The sequence below is a fragment of the Lactuca virosa genome, chromosome 5, assembly GCF_052849685.1.
Source record: "Lactuca virosa cultivar CGN04683 chromosome 5, Lactuca_virosa_CGN04683_v6, whole genome shotgun sequence".
Taxonomy (NCBI): domain Eukaryota; kingdom Viridiplantae; phylum Streptophyta; class Magnoliopsida; order Asterales; family Asteraceae; genus Lactuca; species Lactuca virosa.
The window spans coordinates 364,869,752-364,890,419 of record NC_136430.1 but is presented as its reverse complement, the minus strand read 5'-3'; the positions used below and the strand labels follow the sequence as shown (position 1 = coordinate 364,890,419).

General features: G+C 34.2%; 1 protein-coding gene across 1 annotated transcript in view; it reads left to right on the top strand.

Moving 5' to 3' along the window:
• The window catches only part of LOC145113561 (uncharacterized), a 44,655-nt gene extending 25,297 nt beyond the window's left edge, over positions 1 to 19,358 (top strand). Inside the window, exons 3-5 of the mRNA XM_079049630.1 lie at positions 3,485 to 3,633; positions 3,709 to 4,250; positions 19,118 to 19,358. Of these exons, the coding sequence (XP_078905756.1) occupies positions 3,485 to 3,633; positions 3,709 to 4,250; positions 19,118 to 19,358 (932 nt within the window). The remainder of the gene's footprint in view (positions 1 to 3,484; positions 3,634 to 3,708; positions 4,251 to 19,117) is intronic.
• The last annotated feature ends 1,310 nt before the right edge of the window (positions 19,359 to 20,668 follow it).

The window sequence follows — 20,668 nt, the reverse complement described above, 5'->3', positions numbered from 1 at the left end:
AATTTTGAAAAACATTAAAAATAAATATATTTATTAATTTCCAATGGTCATTTTTTATTGCATTAGGTGTGAAACCACATGACTTAATCGGGTAATAGATCTCAACGGTCATGATAATCAGTTGGTGCACATAATGGTCATCCAATGAAATTCACATAGATTAAAGTTCATTGCTTTATTAACCTAACCCTAGGATTTGGTACATCTTTAGTCATAGTTTTATGATCATGATTCACTATAATTCAAGAAAACACGATCAGATTGGTCCTCCAAACTATATTTACTCGGGCGAGCTTTAAATGTGGATGACATCTATTATACGTAAGTGTGTAAACAGTGTTATTATGTGAGAATGACTAATAGAATAAGTTATTTAGTAATGTGAATACATTCAACCTCACATAACTATTCTCATTATCATGCTTTCTCACTAATTCTCATTCATTCTTTTTCATACATCGTTATTCACTCTACCTCATTCTTACATAATAAGATTATCAAGAACACATTCTGACAACATTATTACAAAAGGAGAATCATAAAAAAGTCAGTACTACCGTTATAGACGATTTAATTAGTAAGAATGTGTGATAAATTGATAATGACAATAGTGTTAGGTTTTTTATGCATCTATACACTAAATTTAGGCAACGAAAGCATTCAAAAATAACCCTAACTGTACATGTACCCTAGATCTAGGTTTTACTATTAAGGCAACCTACTTTCAAAACTATGAATATAAACCAACAAGAGGGATAGAATTACTAACCTTTAAAGCATAATCGTATATACTTATGATTCATTTGAAGATTTTGAACTCTTGGTTGCTCTTGGAAGGATCTAGCACCAAAAGTAGGAATTTCTCTAAAGGCTCACACCCAAAAGTCTAAAACCCTAGAAATTTGAGGAGAGAAAAGAGAACACTTTAGAAATCATATTCTCTAACTGCGTGGAAGAAAAAGAATGAAATTAATGAAGGCAAAAGGGTCTATATATAGATGAGGTAACTTGTAGATAAAGCTGATTTAAATCAATTAAATAATCAGATTTAGTTAATATTCAAATTATTTCCTTATCTATTACCTAGATCAATTTTGGAATCCTCCAAGACCTCCTCAAAACCGTCCACCCCTTGTGGGGATCCAAAATGTTCCTCTTGCTCAACTATTGAACAATTAACATTCAGTCTGTGCACCTTTAATCAATTCTTGATTAATTCTAAGTTAATTATAACAAGTTTCTAATTAATTTATCAAACTATGATAAATTAATAAACTATTTATCTCACTCTCTTAAATCTTTTTTCTAGCTATTTTAGCTTTATAGGGCAACCCTAAAAGGACTTTGTTATTATTCCCAAAGTTATACCAGTTTAGTTATAACATTGGACACCTATTTTCAACAGTCTTCCACTTGGACAATTCATTAACTACTATTGGTAAAATAATCTTAGAATAAACAACAAAACATGTCTTCCACATCAACCATTAAACTCTGATTTTATCAAGTATCAGCCCTTAGAGAAGTGATCGATTATTCCTCTATTTCTAGAATATATCATTGTGAATTGAGTCATGGATTATGAATCAACCTAACAATTTAACATTATGTTTCTTGATTTTCGATTTCTGATGATCAAATCATACTACTAATCGAACATATCAATTTAATATGGACATGGGTAGGTGCATTAGATATTAGCACAAAACCATCAAGGTTCCCAAGGATATCGCTTCTCCTGTTAAGGTAGAGGGAACATATAAACTTTGGCTATATAGTTTTTGTCTACTTGTGAAATCACACATGGACTTACTGATTATAACCACCAGTTAGGATAACATTATAGTAAAACCAATGCACAACCAACTTGTATGCAAAGAACTCAATGTCTCTTTGTTTTAAGAATAAAAGATATTATCATCTTAGAATTACTCGTGATAGAATACATAAAGCAATCTCACTAAGTGTGGTTTGTTCTAATACTTAAATATTCATTTCAAGTACTCATGAGTTTTGGGGTAATGTCCATTTTATGTCTAATATCTATTGACAATATACCAACCTCATGACAAACTTAATTACTATACTCACTCCCAAGTGTATGAGCGACTGTGGAGTTTTGAATAAATTAATATTCAGGAAGTGGGTTCAAAACATGCAAAATGAGAAAATAGTGATAAACTAATGAAATGACTAATCTCCAACATATATTAAGAACTTTACTTAATAATCATAAAATCATATTAAGACTTTATACTGCTTAATCTCTCAATTTTAAAACAAATTATTTAAAGTGGGCTCTAGTAAAATCAATTGCCTCATGATCAAGTTTCACTGCCAGTCTTACTATTAGACTTGTTGACTTAGAGAATGGATCGACAAGTTTTCTTTTGATATGAATTTATTGACTATGATGTCTTCACATTCAAACAATTATCAAATGTGATGGTACATACTGAGTATACTCCATGTGAGCTTGCGTGATTTTATGATCCATACTCGAGGTAAGTTCACCCTTTCAATCACAAGAACCTTCAAAAGGATCTTCAATGTTTGAACAATGATGTCACTAATGAATCATTTTAATTCACATAGCTTCCTTTGCAATCTAACTAATTACAATATACTCTTAGTTTATTGTTAAATCCACTATGGTGTATTACTTGGTAATCTCCAAGCAAATACATCACCATTCAGTAAAAGACACAAATTCTGATTGCATACGAAACCATCTTTGTTAGAGTGGAACTCAGTATTAGTGTAATTTTTATAATGACCTCTTTCATACTAAGATCATCTTATTCATCCTCCTAGAGCATTAAGGAACTTACTTGGTTTTGATTCATTGATTCTCTCCAGGTTGATCTGATTCGTGATATCACGCTCGTGGCACACGCGTCATCGGATCTGGTATATGTCGTGGCATACATGATCGATCCCATAAGCAAAATCATGTGGGAAAAGATTAATTTATTCTAGCTCAATACTAGAATTATCACATTAGCTCAATGGCATGCCACACATTATGAACTATTTCGAGTTACCTCGAGAATTCATGAACTTTGGCTTATCCTAAGACCATCTCCAACCACCTCCATTCCCCCCCCCCCCCCCAATGGAGTAAAAAATAGGGTAAATAGTGTTTCATCTCCAACCCTACTCCATTTTTACCCTATATTTTACCTTAAAAAGTATATTCCTGGTATATTCCATTATTCCAACTTACATAGATTGTCAAACACACTCCTCTACTAATTTAGTTTTAAGAAATATATAATCTATATTTTCTTCATTACATTAATATTAAATAAACAAGATTATATTTATAATACACTTATAAATAAGTATTATACATGCATTTATAAAAATATTACACATACACACTTTTAAATAAATATTATACATACATTTATATAAATATTAGACATACACACTTTTAAATAAATATTATACATGCATAGATAACATATTTATGCGTTGGAAGTCTCTATAAAAGTTCAACTCTGGAGTGAACGTACAAGGAAGTTTCTTCAAGCCCAAGTTCAAAGAATTGAAAAGGCAACAAGAAAATTGCATTCTTGTATAAAAAAATGTGAGGAAAGACGTCCAAGTGGTGCTTCATCTAACGATATTGTAAGTATAAATATGTAATTTTGAATTGCTTATTTTTATTTGAGAAATAAACTTTTTATTTATTATTATACATAGTTCGATAAAGCCAAACAAATGATGTTGGAAGATCCAAAGTTCACAACAGGATGGAAATTTGATCATGTGTGGAACGTTGTAAAAAATTTTGAAAAGTTTAAAGTTGGTAAAACCCGTAGTCCAAAAGTATCAAAACCACATGGATATGCATCTTCGGGGTCTGAAAACCGCACCCATGAATCTTCACAAGCATCTCCTGGAGTGTCTTCATTTTCTTTAAATTTAGATGAAGATGACGATATAACAGGTGGTTCTCCCTCGGAGCGACCTTTGGGGGTGAAAAAATCAAAACTGAAAAGAAGAACGGATGATAAAATAGCATCGGCTGTCGGTGCCATTGATGAAGGGAATAAACAAATTTTAGAAGAATTAAAAATATCATCTGCTCAAAGACAGCAGTTTTTGGATAATCAAAGCAAAAATTATGCTTTGAAACAGGTTAAAGAAGATAACAAAATGTTGTTTCACGATGTGAACACAATAGTGGATCCAAACGTTCGAGCATTTGTTTTGGTTGAACAAGCACAGATTTTAGCAAAAAGGTTTGAACAACAGAATCAACAAACTCCTCCGACATCTTCATCATATGGACAATATTTTAATTACCTTGGGGGATCTTGATCTGGTTTACCTGATTAATAGGCTAATAGAATTGTCACTTATTAGTTTTTATTAGATTATTATTATAATAGATAGGTTAACCACATGTTTAATAGCATATGTTATCGTGTTTGTAATATATATTTTAATTATAAGCTTTTGTAAAATACGTTATCGTTTTTAAAAATTTCAATATGTATTTAACTTTTTATATGAATTTGATGAACAAAAAACAAACTTTATATTTATAATTAATTAATATAATTTAATATATAAAAAAATATTATAAGTATTAAATATTATATTTAAATCATAATTAGTAGGTAAAAATGAACTAGAAATGTATAAATATATAAACCGAGGGACTAAAACCGACAACGCAAAGTTCATCCCCATTTTGGGAGAAATGAATAGTATAACACCATATTTGGTGTAATACTATTCATATACCCCAAAATGGGGGAATAAATGGGGGAGGGTTGGTGAAGAATGGGGAAAGAAATGGGGAAAAAATGGAAAATGGGAGTGGGTTGGAGATGCTCTAATGAATTACCTAAGATTAACACATTCAGTATGTGTATTTTTTCTCCCACTAGCATTGGCACATACATGGCTCATCTTAGTTTCCCGAATTCAAACTCCTTGAAATATCTCATTGGAACAAAGATCCCAGTTACTCCTACTAGCATTCACACACAAACACAAACACACATACACACACACATATATAGCTTATTTTAGTTTCTCAAAATTCAAACTCTTTAAACTTTCTCATTGAAACAAAAATCCCAATAACTCCCACTTTCTTAGACATACCTTATTGTCCATCTTCAATTCTCGGAATTCAAACTCCCAGAATTCTATCATTGAAACAAAGATCCCATATCGCAAGATGCTTGTTCAATTCATAAATAAACTTCATAAGCTTACACATTCTTTACAACCTATTTTATTTCTACTATGTGTTCGTTCCTATCCATGTTTGTCATCTTTTTGAAGATTCACTAACACTTTCGGTTTTAACGTGAAGTGTTTGATCAATCAAGTTTTCAAACATCCATAAACAAAATCTCGCTCTCCATGTTCCTCATCCATCTTGCAACCTTATAGAGCCCGCCATAGAATCTGATAGCTAACATAATCTGATTATTGTCTCCAAGTGAAACATATAACCTCAATCTATGCGACTAGGGGTATGATGTCCTCTATCAAGTATATTAGGAAGAGTTGGAGGTATGTATGTTTCCTCAATAGAACTTTCAATATCGAATTGAATGTTAGGATCAACTTTAGGTTCTTTGTTGGTTGAGTCTTGAATCTTATCACGATTAGTGTGGCTCCCACTAACTCTTGTGGATATCAACTCCTCTCTTAGAATATTGTTCTTTGAGTAACAAACATTTTGTTCGTTGAAGCTTTCTAAAACAGTTATCTAAAATGCTTGTTGGGATGCCTAACGAGACAACACATCTCTAATCTAAGTAAGTCCTAGATTGTTGTGCACTTCACGAACAACGAAAACCTCTTAATTATAGACTTCCAAATGTATTTAGTGAGGGATGATCCCTTGCTCCACATTTCAAAGAGTGTTTCAAAACCTTATTAGTTGGTATATGACCAAGGATTCTTGAAACACTATTCATGGTACAATCCATGAACTGTTATGTTAAGCATAATTCGACTCATCAAGTATCAACTAAAACAATGATTTATTTCGCTTTCCAACAACACTCCTTGTGACATTGTTTTGGGCAGAGATAGCTTTTGAAAACCTTTTCATAATTCCTTACATGATCGATATGGTTTTGACTAAGATTTTCACCATTCTTATTGGATTTGAGTATCTTATCCTTTTTCCAAGTTGATTCTCAGCGTCGTTTTATGAAAAACTCTGAATACCTTGAAGGTTCCAGTCTTAATGTTTATTTAGATAAATATGTTCACACAAAGCCAGTCTTACTATGTATTTTGGTTTATCTAAATGTTCCATTAGTGCAAACTAATTCCAACATATATTTACATTACCAGGTAATGTATTTGTAAGGGTCGAAGACCTGTTGTAATATGTCGAAGACTTAATGTTATTTTACAAGGCGTTTTGTAACGAAGCTTAGATGTTTATGTTGGGTTATGAGCATTCTAACACTCCTAAGTGTACATGCAACCCTAAATACCTTGGATCTATGTTTTCTCTATTATACATACAATTATGAACATCCAAGGTATTATCCTAATCTAGCATACAAAATAATAAATATAACAAGATAGAATACATACCTCTTTGATGTAGAATGTCTTCATGAAGCTTGAGTGCCTAGTGCCCCAAGTGTGACACCTCAAATGGTTCACACAACACCAAATACACTTGGAATAACTTGAGAGAAACTTGAACACTCCTTGAAATCGTCTAGCCCTCACACTCACACATTAGTGTACGATTTCTTGAGCCATGGGATTCTTTTATATGGTGGCTATTAGGGTTACACCATGTAACTCATAACTTTACCCATTCCTTATGCTCCATGGATTTTAACCTCCATGGAGTATCCATGGGTCACCCCATGGACTTAGTCCAACATAAGGAATCTTGGATCACAAGCCCACATATATAAGAATGAATGATTTACACAATCAACCCATATATTTAATTAGTCTCCTTTTGATCACTTAATTAATTCCAAATTAATTCTTGATCAATACTAATTAAATAACCTTATTAATATATATTAGAACTTATAATATATTAACCAACCTTAAGTGTTATTTCTCTCATTATAGTCTATCCAAATGCATGATGCCATGCAACCCAAATGGACCATGCCGGGTCGGGTCAAGTCTTCCAATTATAGTTATGGACTTAGACATTAATCCAACAGTCTCTCACTTGGATAAGTCTAAAACTATTATTGCGTATGACTTCAGGAACCGATCAGCAATTGTAGCTCTCAAAAGCTTCTGTCGAACTCTGACCTTGTCGATGAACTCTGACCTTTGTCAATGACTTGTCCATTAGATAAGGGATCATATATTCCTCCATTCTAGATATCAGAGACATGGATTATCAATCATTCTCTCTGTCCATTTGTTGTTTCCCGATTTCCGATTCATGATGACTGACTGATTGAACAAATCAAATCAGTCCTGGCTTGGCCAAGCACTCACATGTATCATCTTTAAATCATCGAGGGGCCCACAGATATCGCTTTTATCCCGAAGGTAAAAGGAATGGATAAACTTCGACTCATATGGCTTGTTCTACTACTTGTTGAATCATACACAAAGGCACGTTTTATAACATCGAGTTACCAATGCGTTTTCGTGCAATCAATGTATAACCAACTCATAGTAACAACTCATATCTCTAGGTTTGAAGAATATAAGATATTATCGTCTCATGATCACTCGTGATAAAATCCATGAAGTGATTCAAATGAGCGCGGGTTGAATCCAATACTCAGAACTTATGAGCACTCATGAGTGTTGTAGCACCACTTTGTCCACCAACTTGGACCTCTACAAACCAACCCATGACAGTCTTGATTCATATCTACTTCCAACATATGACCGACTGTGGATGGTTTGAATAACTTAATCATTCAGGAAGAGCGACTTAGTTATTCTGGAAGTCAAAACATGCAAAGTGAAACACAAGAATAAATGAATCAAATATGGTATCAAACCCTATGAATATAAATAAACACTTTTATTTATCACCATACTGATTACTCATTATTCATTGTTTCGGTTTTATCAACTTTATACTTGAATTTAAAACAATAGTTGTCCCATGCTCCAAGCATGTACACTATGTTTTCTAAACACTAGTCATGCCATAAACCAAGTATGCATACTATGTTTGTCTATGATCTTTACTTTGTAAAATAGATCAATTGAACATCACTCCAATGATCCTCTTTTCACAGTCCCAAATCCTTACTGCAAATGCAATAATTCCAAATTCATGCCATTTACTGAAATCTGTTAGATTCTAAACTTATATGCATTGATCCTCTTAATGATTATGCACCAAGTCAGAAAGACTTGACAACAATCATTACAGAGCATTCCAAAGGAGATCAGCTCCTTGGAAACATCCTTCTTTCATTAAGTTTCCTAATCTTACACAGATTGAATAATTTCTAACTTTGAAACATTTCCATATTCCATTTTGACTATCACTTCTGAACAAGAGTTGCCTCCTTACAGATTATGTCAATATGGTCCTTCCAGAATTAACATTATACTTCCAACTGTCCTTGAGCAACCAATCTTTGGTAAACCTTAGATTGTCCTCGACAATTGCTTAATCATTTTAGTCATATCCAATTCTAGACCTTTTCCCTTCATAATGCCCCATGCATTTGGAAAATTTTACAAGGGATGAATATAGCACATGTAATCGATCCTATATCTAAAGCATATGGGTAACGATTCATGATGTCTCATATAAACACTAAACCAATCTTTTGCTATAATATTTCCATTTCAATTTGCCAAGTTCTCAAAATTCAGATTATGAAAAGGGATGTCGTAATCATAATCGAATTTTAGAACGCAAATAATGGACCCATATATAGAATTTCCTTATGTTGAGCCATTCCAACATGAAATTCATATATATATATATCCTTGATTAAATACTATTAAAATCTCAATCTAAGCTTTTAGAATTGAAATGAAGTATAATTTCCTCTCCCTTAATTATAGCAAAACAACTTTTTCAACCCCTGCAACCTCACGAATTGAAACTTTTGTTTTCTATAATTAACATTGTTAACTTGCAACCTTTGTCATAATTATCATGCTCCCACTAACATGATGATTATTAGCATAACACTTATGCTCCCACTAGCTTTGACATGTACTCAAAAATCAGCTGACTTTCTTACCAAAGTTCAGATTTCTGATACTAGATTGTTTTTATAAAACTTTATCAAAATCATACACCTCTCTTAGATAGCTCACATGTGTGTCTAAACAATTTTAGAACTATGAAAAGGGATGCCGTAATCATAGTCTCAATTGTTTAGACCTTTGCCACTTCTCACAAGTCCATGTTAGTGTGCCGGTAAACCACACACGCTCCACTAACGACTTTGAGAATGAAAATATCACAATTGCTATCTAGCTAAAATCTACTTAGTGAAAGTGTTTCCTCACCATCATTTTCATTAATCGGAGAGAAACCTTATGACCCTTAGATTTTATGGTGTATGTGTTCTTATCCATGTGAATCGTCAAAACCATAGTCACAAGACAAGGATAATGACAAATCCAAACTCATATGGACTGAACTTATGCAATCTTAACTTCTTGCCACCTGGCAGTACAGGGCCTGCCATTGCTTCCAAGTTGTTATGCAACCAATTGAGAACTTTCAGAACTCCTATGCAAAGCCAACTTTAACTGGAATGGGCACATAATATGTCAACACGATAGGTTATAAACCTCAAGTCGTGTGCTAGTGAAGGACTTTAGGTTTTATTCTTGATTAAGTCTTGAAACTTTCAAGAGCTTTAAGACTCCCACTGTCCTCTTGACATATAAGACTCCCTTGGTCAAATATTCAAGAGATAGTGCGGATTCTTTATCAAGACTAACACTTTACACAATTGGCCTAAGTTGGTCTCTGTTTTATCCAAAACATCACAACTTACCAATTTCAAATGTACAAGAGTAGATAACCTTTTACTCTTACATTTGACTAGTGTTAACAAACCCTCTTTAAGATATGTCACTCAAGTTACAATCTTGGATTATGACTCTAAGAATTGTTTTGGAACGAAGTATGACTCATCTTTTTGATTTAACCATTTCAACAATTCATGACTCCTCTTCTTAGTCATAAGAATGCACTAAGATGACTTTAGAGGACCAATTGTGATATGGTATCTTAATCGTTAAGATGATCATAAACATGATACTAAAGTACTCTCCCATCTTTTCAGATTTGAGAAACTTTTATCTTTCTGCCATACTTTGATTCTTCTTATTCGTTCTGTCTCACATTGAAACTTCTCCAATGCTACAGACTTATACTTAAACTTATAAGTATAACCATATTTACTGAACTTAAGTAAATCATGACGAATAGTCTTCTTGATCTTTTGTGGTGGACTTGACCAGTGCACAAGAATGTGTACTCGATCCCTTAGTCCTTTCCTTATTCACATAAGGAATTAGTCTTAATTTTCCAAGTTGAAAGTTCTCATTCATCATACTATACAACTTGCATGATTCCAAGTTTCGGTCCAATTGAACCTTGGGTGATGAGAATCTTTCCTTATTTGGTAATATTAGACACTACCACAACCGAAAGAATCAAATCCATTTTTCCAATATTGTTATCAATGGAATCTTATAAGCAACAACTTTTCACAAATGCCATTGTAAGGATACTTAAAATAAATAAAATCAAAACCTTTTTCTTTTATTTTAAAACTTTGCGGAAAAACTTATCCTTACAATCCATATGAAAACCTTGTTGTTATCTATTCCTAAGCAATATAAATATCATAACTCTTAAGTAATAGCCCAAAATTCTGATCACCGAACCATGTGATTGAAATCCATCTTCGCGATCAGAATCAGCATGTACTTAATAGAGTTAGACAATGGACTTTACCTGAAGTAGAGCCAAACTTATTGACTTTAACATCCTTAGGTAAATTTTGCAGCTTCGTAACCAATGCCCCTTCCTTTGGCAATAGTTACCTATGGATCCTTGATAATGGGACTATCTCAGACTTCGCCTCTCTCTTTACCATTGGGTCAACAGAGTTGACTATGGCCGATCCCTTTCCATTGGGAAGAGAGAGCTTTACTGGATATCCAATGTCATCATTGTCAATGTCCATAGCGTTTTAGGAAGTTGATCTTAGCAAATAGATAAGATCATTAAGGGTCTTGTCTTAGTCTGTTTCATAGGATTCCCAAAAGAACTCACTATGTGACTTAGAAAGTAGTTGAGCCACCAACTTTCTTAAGACTTTGACACCCAACTCTCCCGGCTTGTCAATATGTGACTACATCTCCAAGATGTGATCACACCTAGACCTTGCCTTGCCAATAGGGCTTGAGTGACCTTAAACTTTTTAGGAACTTGTGGGTTAGGGAGAATAATTGGAGGAGGTGAAAGAAGTATGATATCCATGGGACATCATCTTCATTTAGGAAAGCTTGTTTCAAGAGATTTGGGAAGATCATAAATGTCTAGACCAGACATCTTTTTGGGAGATATTCAAGATAGTTGATTTAAAGTCCTTAATATGACACCCAATATGAAATATTAAGGCTAGGACCCAACAAACTATTTTATAACTTAGAAGAGGGATGCCGTAATCCAAGCTATAAAATATTTGAAGGTAGGTGAATGACGATTCACCAATTTCCACCATGAAAAACGAAATAATTTATTAGGTTTTAATTGGATTTGAAAGTCCTAGATCTATGAGATTCATTGAACTGTTCAAAGGCATGTTTCAATCTCGAGTGTGCCCTTCAGGTTTTGTGACTGGGATGCCGAGGATCACAAAACAAGGTGTGAATAACCATGCAAATATACTTGGTACCTTTAATATTTACCCCTTAATCAGTGTGTCGGTTAACCACACACGCTCCACCGATACTATGATAAATATTAAGTTACCCTTTGCCTACCTTGTTAAGTCCAGGTTAGTGTGTCGGTTAACCACACACGCTCCACTAACGACTTAAGCAAAGTGCAAAGTGTAATTTCATGGGTTAGCACCAAATTCACATTTTCCTAAGTAACTAAGATTGGGTATTAATAAGAGTTTAGTTACTTAGTATTTATCATTAATAGTTTTAATGAAAGGAGAATTATAGTCATTGTCCTACCCGTTCGGCTAACGACCCTCCACCAGTCAAGGAAGCGGTGGGTGAGAGTGGCACTCATTAAACTGCCATTTTATAGGCAGTAACCTTATACCCCCTTATAGACCGGCTTCGTGAATGAGGCCTACTAACGGTAAGACTGACTTTACTCTTATACATATATATATATATATATATATATATATATATATATATATATATATATATATATATATATATATATATATATATATAATATTATTAACTTATAATATTATAAAGTATAAGGGTTGAATTTTAACTTTTAAAATTCTAAGGGCTAACTTGGAATTAAAGTATTCATAAGTGAAAACTTTTCAAATTCCAAAACTTGAGGGAAAGTTTTGAAACTATTCAAAACTAATTAATTCCATAACTTATGAGTTTAAAGTAGGTTTAATTAAAAAAAACTCTTCATGTTCCATAACTTGAGGACAAGTTATGGAAGACTTTAAACTAATTAATAAAAAAAAATAACTTTTTTTTTATTGTAACTTATGGAACTAATTAAGGTTACACTTTTTTTTTTAATTTAATGAAGAGACTCTTGAACCTCCATAACTTGAGGACAAGTTATGGAGTCATAAAACCATTTAATTAGAACTAGACTCTTCATTTTGTAACCTTTGCCAACTTTTATGAGTTTTATGATTCTTAAATGTGACTTTTCATATAACTTGAGGACAAGTTACAAAAACACACTTTGGAATCAACTCTTAGATTAAAATGGATTGAAAACAACTATTTCACACAACTTTTCTATTAATCTAAGAACCTCATAAGAACAAGATAATTCAAATCATCAATCTTCAAGAAATTAGCATGAACATACAAACTAATACAAATCTTGAAATTATGACAATTATCTTAGAAATTGGATTAGCATGAACATTACCACATCAAAAACAAGTTTATAAGTCCAAAAACATCTTAGGGTAATGTTCCTAGTCCAATTCCAGCCAAAACAATCGAATATATGCATCCAACTCGATTTTTCAGCTACTTTTGCAAGTATAACAAGAAAACAAGCCTAGGCTCTGATACCACTGTTGGGTTATGAGCATTCTAACACTCGTAAGTGTACATGCAACCCTAAATACCTTGGATCTATGTTTTCTCTATTATACATACAATTATGAACATCCAAGGTATTATCCTAATCTAGCATACAAAATAATAAATATAACAAGATAGAATACATACCTCTTTGATGTAGAATGTCTTCATGAAGCTTGAGTGCCTAGTGCCCCAAGTGTGACACCTCAAATGGTTCACACAACACCAAATACACTTGGAATAACTTGAGAGAAACTTGAACACTCCTTGAAATCGTCTAGCCCTCACACTCACACATTAGTGTGCGATTTCTTGAGCCATGGGATTCTTTTATATGGTGGCTATTAGGGTTACACCATGTAACTCATAACTTTACCCATTCCTTATGCTCCATGGATTTTAACCTCCATGGAGTATCCATGGGTCACCCCATGGACTTAGTCCAACATAAGGAATCTTGGATCACAAGCCCACATATATAAGAATGAATGATTTACACAATCAACCCATATATTTAATTAGTCTCCTTTTGATCACTTAATTAATTCCAAATTAATTCTTGATCAATACTAGTTAAATAACCTTATTAATATATATTAGAACTTATAATATATTAACCAACCTTAAGTGTTATTTCTCTCATTATAGTCTATCCAAATGCATGATGCCATGCAACCCAAATGGACCATGCCGGGTCGGGTCAAGTCTTACCAATTATAGTTATGGACTTAGACATTAATCCAACAGTTTAGTCCTTGTAATTTTTTGTGTGCTTTCATGTTTCCTATAAATAGGGACATTACTTAGAGATACAAGAAGGTCAGTGTATGAACTTGTAAACATTCTCTCTGTAATAATTGAAAGCATAATAGAGCTGAAACCAGATTATATTTACATCTCGTGTTCATACTACATTCGTTTAACTCTGATTTGTTTTTTACTTGATTCATCACTTCATCAGTATTAACTATCTATCTTGATAAACATGATTTGTATTTATCATAAGACTTGTAATCAAATGACACCCAAGATCCGATCCAATTAGATTCTTGGTAATGCATTTCATGTTTACATGCTCAAGACAATGATTCCATAAATACATTTATCAAAACTTTTGGATGTATTCTAATTAGTATGTATTGCAGATAGTCTAAATGGCCTATTAGTCAAAACTAATTCCAATAGATATTCACAATATCACATAGTGCTTTTATTATCTATATTGAGAAGTTGGTCTTGCATTTATCATAAGACTTGTGGTCAAATAAATTCCAAAGTTCTATCTAATTGGATCTTTGGCAATGCAATTTTTATTTTCAAGAATATGATTGCACAATATTGCATCCCATCTAAATATTTGAATCAACCTTATTGAACTGTTCCTAATATACCCATTTCATAAATTTCATGACTTTTCTTTTAAATACAAAACATATGAAATGTTTTACATTTAAATAAGTCATAATAATCTCATGAAATTTGTTAAAACATATTTTGAATCATAAAACCATAGACTAAACATCTGGGAGAATGAGATGTCTTTTGATCCTATGAATAGTAGCAGGAGCCTAATATTCATGATCAAATCTGCTTCCCCTTGTTTCAATCCTTTTGCTCCCCTTTTTTCATTACTGTACATTTCAGTATTTTATCATTTAGTAAAATACATCAGGATTGGAAGTAATGTTCTAATGGTATTATGCATTTTCATATCTAATTGTAGACCAAACATTTGCAAGAACAAGTTGTCATTTGATCCTATGGATACTAGCATGGGCTCATAATCCATGATCAAATTGTCATCTCTATGTTTTATTTGTATCCATCAGACATATTTGGGCATGAATGCTTTCTAAGTCCTTTTTTTATTTTTGAAATGATAGTATATCAGAACAAGTATCAAAATAAGCCTTCCTATTCTCCTTAGCGTTTGGGTTCGGATTACCACAAATCATATGGGAAACTGGCTTTATTCTTTTTGACACTTCTATTCATGATAGTGAATATGGGAGCATTTGAAGTTGGAGTTTCTATGGTTGGCTCATGTCAGTTCCAAAGGGTCTCTACATGCCATTCAACTCCTAAATGGACACTTTTAAATTGTTTATATCAAAATTAGAGTGAACTGATTATATGTACATTGGTAGCTTAGTTGATTACCATAGTCAACTCCCAACTAAATGAAATTCCATTTCACTTAAATATGTTTATTTGATAACTGTTCTTAACAGTTTTGGAATGTAGTTGAGAGTGGAATCTTAGGATGAGCTTTATCTAAGACATGATCTTTATATTCATATGAGAACTATTCTTAAAATACGAATTTGATCATCCTTCCAGCTAATCCTTTTGAGAGGTCTTATAACAGTAGATTTTAGTGGGTTATATTGTTGACATCATTCAATATTAATTCCATTCTGGTTTGTTTTATTGATCCTTTAAAAAAATTTCAACCCTAATTTATTATTTACTAAGGTTAGGATACATATTTGGCTTTGTGACGTGAGGACACATATTGTATGATTCTTATACATATATAAATCCTTCGACTTTACATATAGTGTTTATAAACTCTTATAACTATATGTAAGGTGTATTTTAAACTATTTAAGAATACATGATTTAAACATATTATCTTTAATTAACTATTAATTAATTAATTTTAAATCAATTATCTATAATTTCAAATCACTTAGTCATATTTATACTCTTAGTTTAATTATTCTATTTTAACATATTAAAACACCATTTAAAACAAAAGATAAACCCTAAAACTCAAATTATAGAAAAAATCCTAAAACCCTAGAAGCTGGCCAGGGCGTGCCGTGTCCAGAACTAGGCATGTCACGTCTTGCGATTCACATGTTTTTACAATTTTCCAAAGTAGTTTTCATAACTAAAGCCTAATGGCTCTGATACCATAGCTGAAGTTTATATGCATATATACACTAAATTTAGGCAACGAAAGCATTCAAAAATAACCCTAAATGTACACGAGCCCTAGATCTAGGTTTTACTATTATGGGAACATACTTTCAAAACTATGAATGTAAACCAACAAGAGGCATATAATTACAAAAATTTCAAGTATAATCGTGTATAATAGTGTTTTATTTGAAGATATTGAACTCTTGGTTGCTCTTGGAAGGATCTAGCATCCAAAGTAGGAATGCCTCTAAAGGTTCACACCTAAAATTCTAAAACCCTAGAAAATTAAGGAGATAGGAGAGACCACTTGAGAAATCAGATTCTTTAAGTGCATGGAAGAAAAGGAATGAAATTAATGAATCCCAAAGGGTATATTTATAGTTGAGGTAACTTGTATATAAAGCTAATTTAAGTCAATTAAATAATCTTATTTTATCCAATTTCAAATACTTTCCTCATCTCTTACTTAGATCGATTATGGAAGCCTCCAAAACCTCCTTCTAACACTAGTACCAAGTATATATTTCCCTTTGCGTTTTTGGAATTTAAGAATAAAATATGAAGTTTTGGTTAGCCACGGCATGGTGGGGGAAGGCACCACGATGTGGCCTCACCCGTTAAGAAACACACATTTTGCTGCGCGCCACGGCGTGGCAGCCGTTTTATGCTAAACCCTGATTTTTGGGGTTTTTTTTCCTATTTAAGGGATGTGATGGTTAAGGTTTACTCACCCTTAGCCTCAATCACTCCCTCTTGACCTAGATCAAACCCTAGCCACCATTGGTGAGTTTTTGAAGCTTTTTTGTGGTTTTGGTGATAATAAAGGAAAAGAAGGTGACCCTTGAGAAACAATCTAACAAGCAAGTTCCCTCACCACCTTGTAGTACATATTATGGACCACTGTAAGTCCTAAAGTTCCAACCTTTATGTGCTATGCTTCTAGATCTAGTCTTTTATGCATTGTTCTCCATGTTGGGAAAGTTCGAGTGGATGGATTCCATAAGGTTAGCAACTTTATGGATCCTTGGGGTCCCTTTGAGGTTTAGTGTTCCAGATCAGAATAATGGTTGAATTTTGGTTCCATGCATTAGATTTTGACCTTATTTTCACCATTTTTGACCTAACAAGGGTTTTTATGAAGCTTATGGACGTTAGGAAGCTTTTTGGAAGAGATGAGAGTGTTGCTTAATGGATTAAGGGCTTAATCCATTAAGTTGTTCATAATCAGTTCTCACGGTGTGGCATCATGCTCACCACGCTATGGAGGAGTGGTTCTTCGCGACTGATTTTTTGGGTTGCTTCCAAGACATGGTGGCATGCTTGCCACGACGTGGTGGCTAGTTGTTGCCTTTGACGGTTGACTTTTGGCCAAGTTGAGGGTTTTGGGTTGTAGATTGAGGATTGGTCCCTATTTTTTGTATATGTGATTCATAGTGCCAGTTCTTGGATTCATGTGAACTATATTGTTTATTTGTTAGACTGTAAAGTGAGTTTTCTCATTATACTTTGTATTGCAGTATGTATCCTTGTGTGTAGAATGTTGGTATGCTATAGTGATCTGTTGGATTGATAGATCTGTTATGATTACATGTGCCTTGTTGGTTATTTTTATTTTCTTTGCATATATCTACATATTGTGGTTAGTTGGTTTGAGGCGGTCCTGCTTTGTTTTGTAGGCTAAGGTACTCGAATGGTCCAGGTGTACTGTATGCCTTGCGAGGCGGTCCAGTCAAACTGTAGGCCCAAAGTAGCGGTCCGAATATATGATATAGTCTCAGGAGAGCGGTCCAGGTGTATTGTAGGCCTTACGAGGCGGTCCATTCATATTGTAGGCTCATGTGTGCATTCATTGTATGTGTATTGTTGTGTGGGGTATTTTGGGGGAACTCATTAAGCTTTGGCTTACATTTGTTGATTTAAATGTTTCAGGTACCTCAGATGATCGGGGAAAGGTGAAGGCGTGATTGTACACATCATCCAGTAAATTCATGTTTTTGATAGATATTCTGATATTACTACTCTTATTTTGATATGGTTGTAAAACAATGTTTTTGTGACTTATGATTTGTATGAAAATGTTTTTTAAAAATAAGAAAATTACTATGGTTTTTGGGAGATTACAAGTTAGTATCACAACCCTTGTTTGAGGGATTTGGATGAACACTCGTGGGATTCCAAACTCAAACTATGGATCTGCAAAATACTTTTCATAAATAATTTCTAAGCAAATAAAAATGAGGATGTGATGTGTACAGTCAGCCGGATCTCAAGAGAAAGTTATTCCCCAAGATACTCACACTTGTTATATGTATATTGGTGATATGTTAAGGTTTTGGAACTACATGCTAGATCATAGGATATGGATCTTCAGGAATTGCATGATAGAATTGCTCAATTTATGATGTCTGGTAGCCTAGGGTATTTCTTGATGTCCCATATGAAACTGGCATTATTGTTGTGATTGCTAAGTTATACATAATGATTGTACATAACTAGGATTTTATGGCCTAAGAATGCTTGATTTAGCCTTATGTCAAATTCCTTTTTGGTTGTGGGCTTAGGGTAGAGTCAACTATTTTTCTATCTATTGAGTCTGGTGTTTTGTATGATTATCATACGCAAGGAGATCACGGTGATAGTGAAGGTTTCATGAGTTGGGTGTGTGACTGTTAGAGTGCTAGAAGAAGTAAGGAATTGTTAGTTACTCTTGAGAGAGTGACTGTAGGGTGTATGCATACCCTAGTTGCTTTGGGCCTAGTGGCCTAGGAATTTCATGGTGATCCTTCGAGACAACTGCGGGTAGGTATAGAAGGTAGTATGGGCTGATACTACTGGAAGCACAGGACTCGTACACGTATCAAGGAAGTCACGGGTTCCAAGGGATGAGTAGTCGAGTAATGATGTGTTAAGGTATAATATTATTTTCTGATATGTTCCGATTTATTTTCAGTATGGTGACTACAAGAGGTTCAGGATCAGGTGTAGATGGCGCAAAGAGGCCAGGTTTGGGTGACAACGAGATTCATGAGTTGGTCACTACTCAGGTGACTTTGGTAGTTAAGGAGGCGATACCAGAGGTGTTTGGGTCTGTCAAAACCACATTGATTGAGATGTTTGATGAGCGTTCTACTGCCATCATCATGGCCGATTCCGCTAAAGCCACAACAGTCATCATAGCTGTAAGAGTTTAGGGAGGGGGTCTATGCAATACTAAGTGTTCAACAACATGAAGCCCCTAGAGTTAGATAGGTTAAAGGACCCGATTGTCGCTATGAGATGGATATATGATGTTGAGGGGTGTTTTTACATGTGTTGATGCCTGGAGAACCAAAAGGTAAAGTTTTCACTGAACCTTCTTCTCCCGAGGGAAAAGGATTGAAGGAAGTTTTCCACTCAGGGATTTTCCACTACGGAATGGACCATTATGACATGGGAGTAGTTCATTGAGATTTTTTGTACCGAGTATGTTCCACTGGGAGAAAGAGAGAGAGAAAGAGAGAGAGAGAGAGAGAGAGAGAGAGAGAGAGAGAGAGAGAGAGAGAGAGAGAAAGAGAGAGAGATAGAGATAGAGATAGAGAGAGAGAGAGAGATAGAGAGAGAGAGAGAGAGAGAGAGAGATTAGCTCAAAAGTATATTTCATTGAAGCTGACGACAAAATCGTTAACGAAGATCACCAAGATGTTTACTGAGAGAACCCTATTCTTCCACGAGTACGTTTCTTTAGAGCGGGTTCAGATGTCACTATAATTGAGCAGGCTCAAGGTTGAGATTCGGGAGTTTGTGTTGACTCAGCAGTATCATTCCATTTCATACCTGCAATCATTTTTCTGAAGGAAGTAGATTGAGATTGAGACTCAGACAAGAGAGAAAAGGCAGGTCGCAGTTTAGACTCAACCTATAGCTAAGCGGTTCAAACCCTTGAGAATTTGGAGTGTATGTTGCGAGTTTCCATCACCAACGAACACAAGGTTTCTACTTCGAGCGTCTTTCGTGGCTGCACCTTAGAGATATTCGGGGTATCCTACCCAATTGACCAGATTCCCATCCCTATGGGGGATGTGTGTGATTGTAGAATGGATTAGCTTAGCATATTTTGAGCTATGATTGGCTGTGATATGTAGCTAGTGGTGGTTCAAACCCCGAGTGGGGGAGAACTAAGCGTATATGGCGAGGGTACCACAGTTGGTTAAGCTTTTTGTTCTTCTTCCAGGCTAGGCAGTATCTGCAACATGGATGTTTAGGTTATCTTGCATATGTGATTGACGCTCGAATTGAGGGGAAGAAGTCAATTTCGGATGTCTCAGTGGTTAGGGAGTTTCTGGATGTTTTCCCGAAAAATCTACTCGATGTGTCTCCTATGAGGCCGGTGGAGTTCAGGATCGATCTTATCCTAGGTGCGGCCCTAATTGCTAAAGCGTCGTATCACCTTGTAACATCCTGATGATGAGCTATTTCCATTTTTAACCCTATGCATGAAGATTATTTTCATTTTATCCCTTCT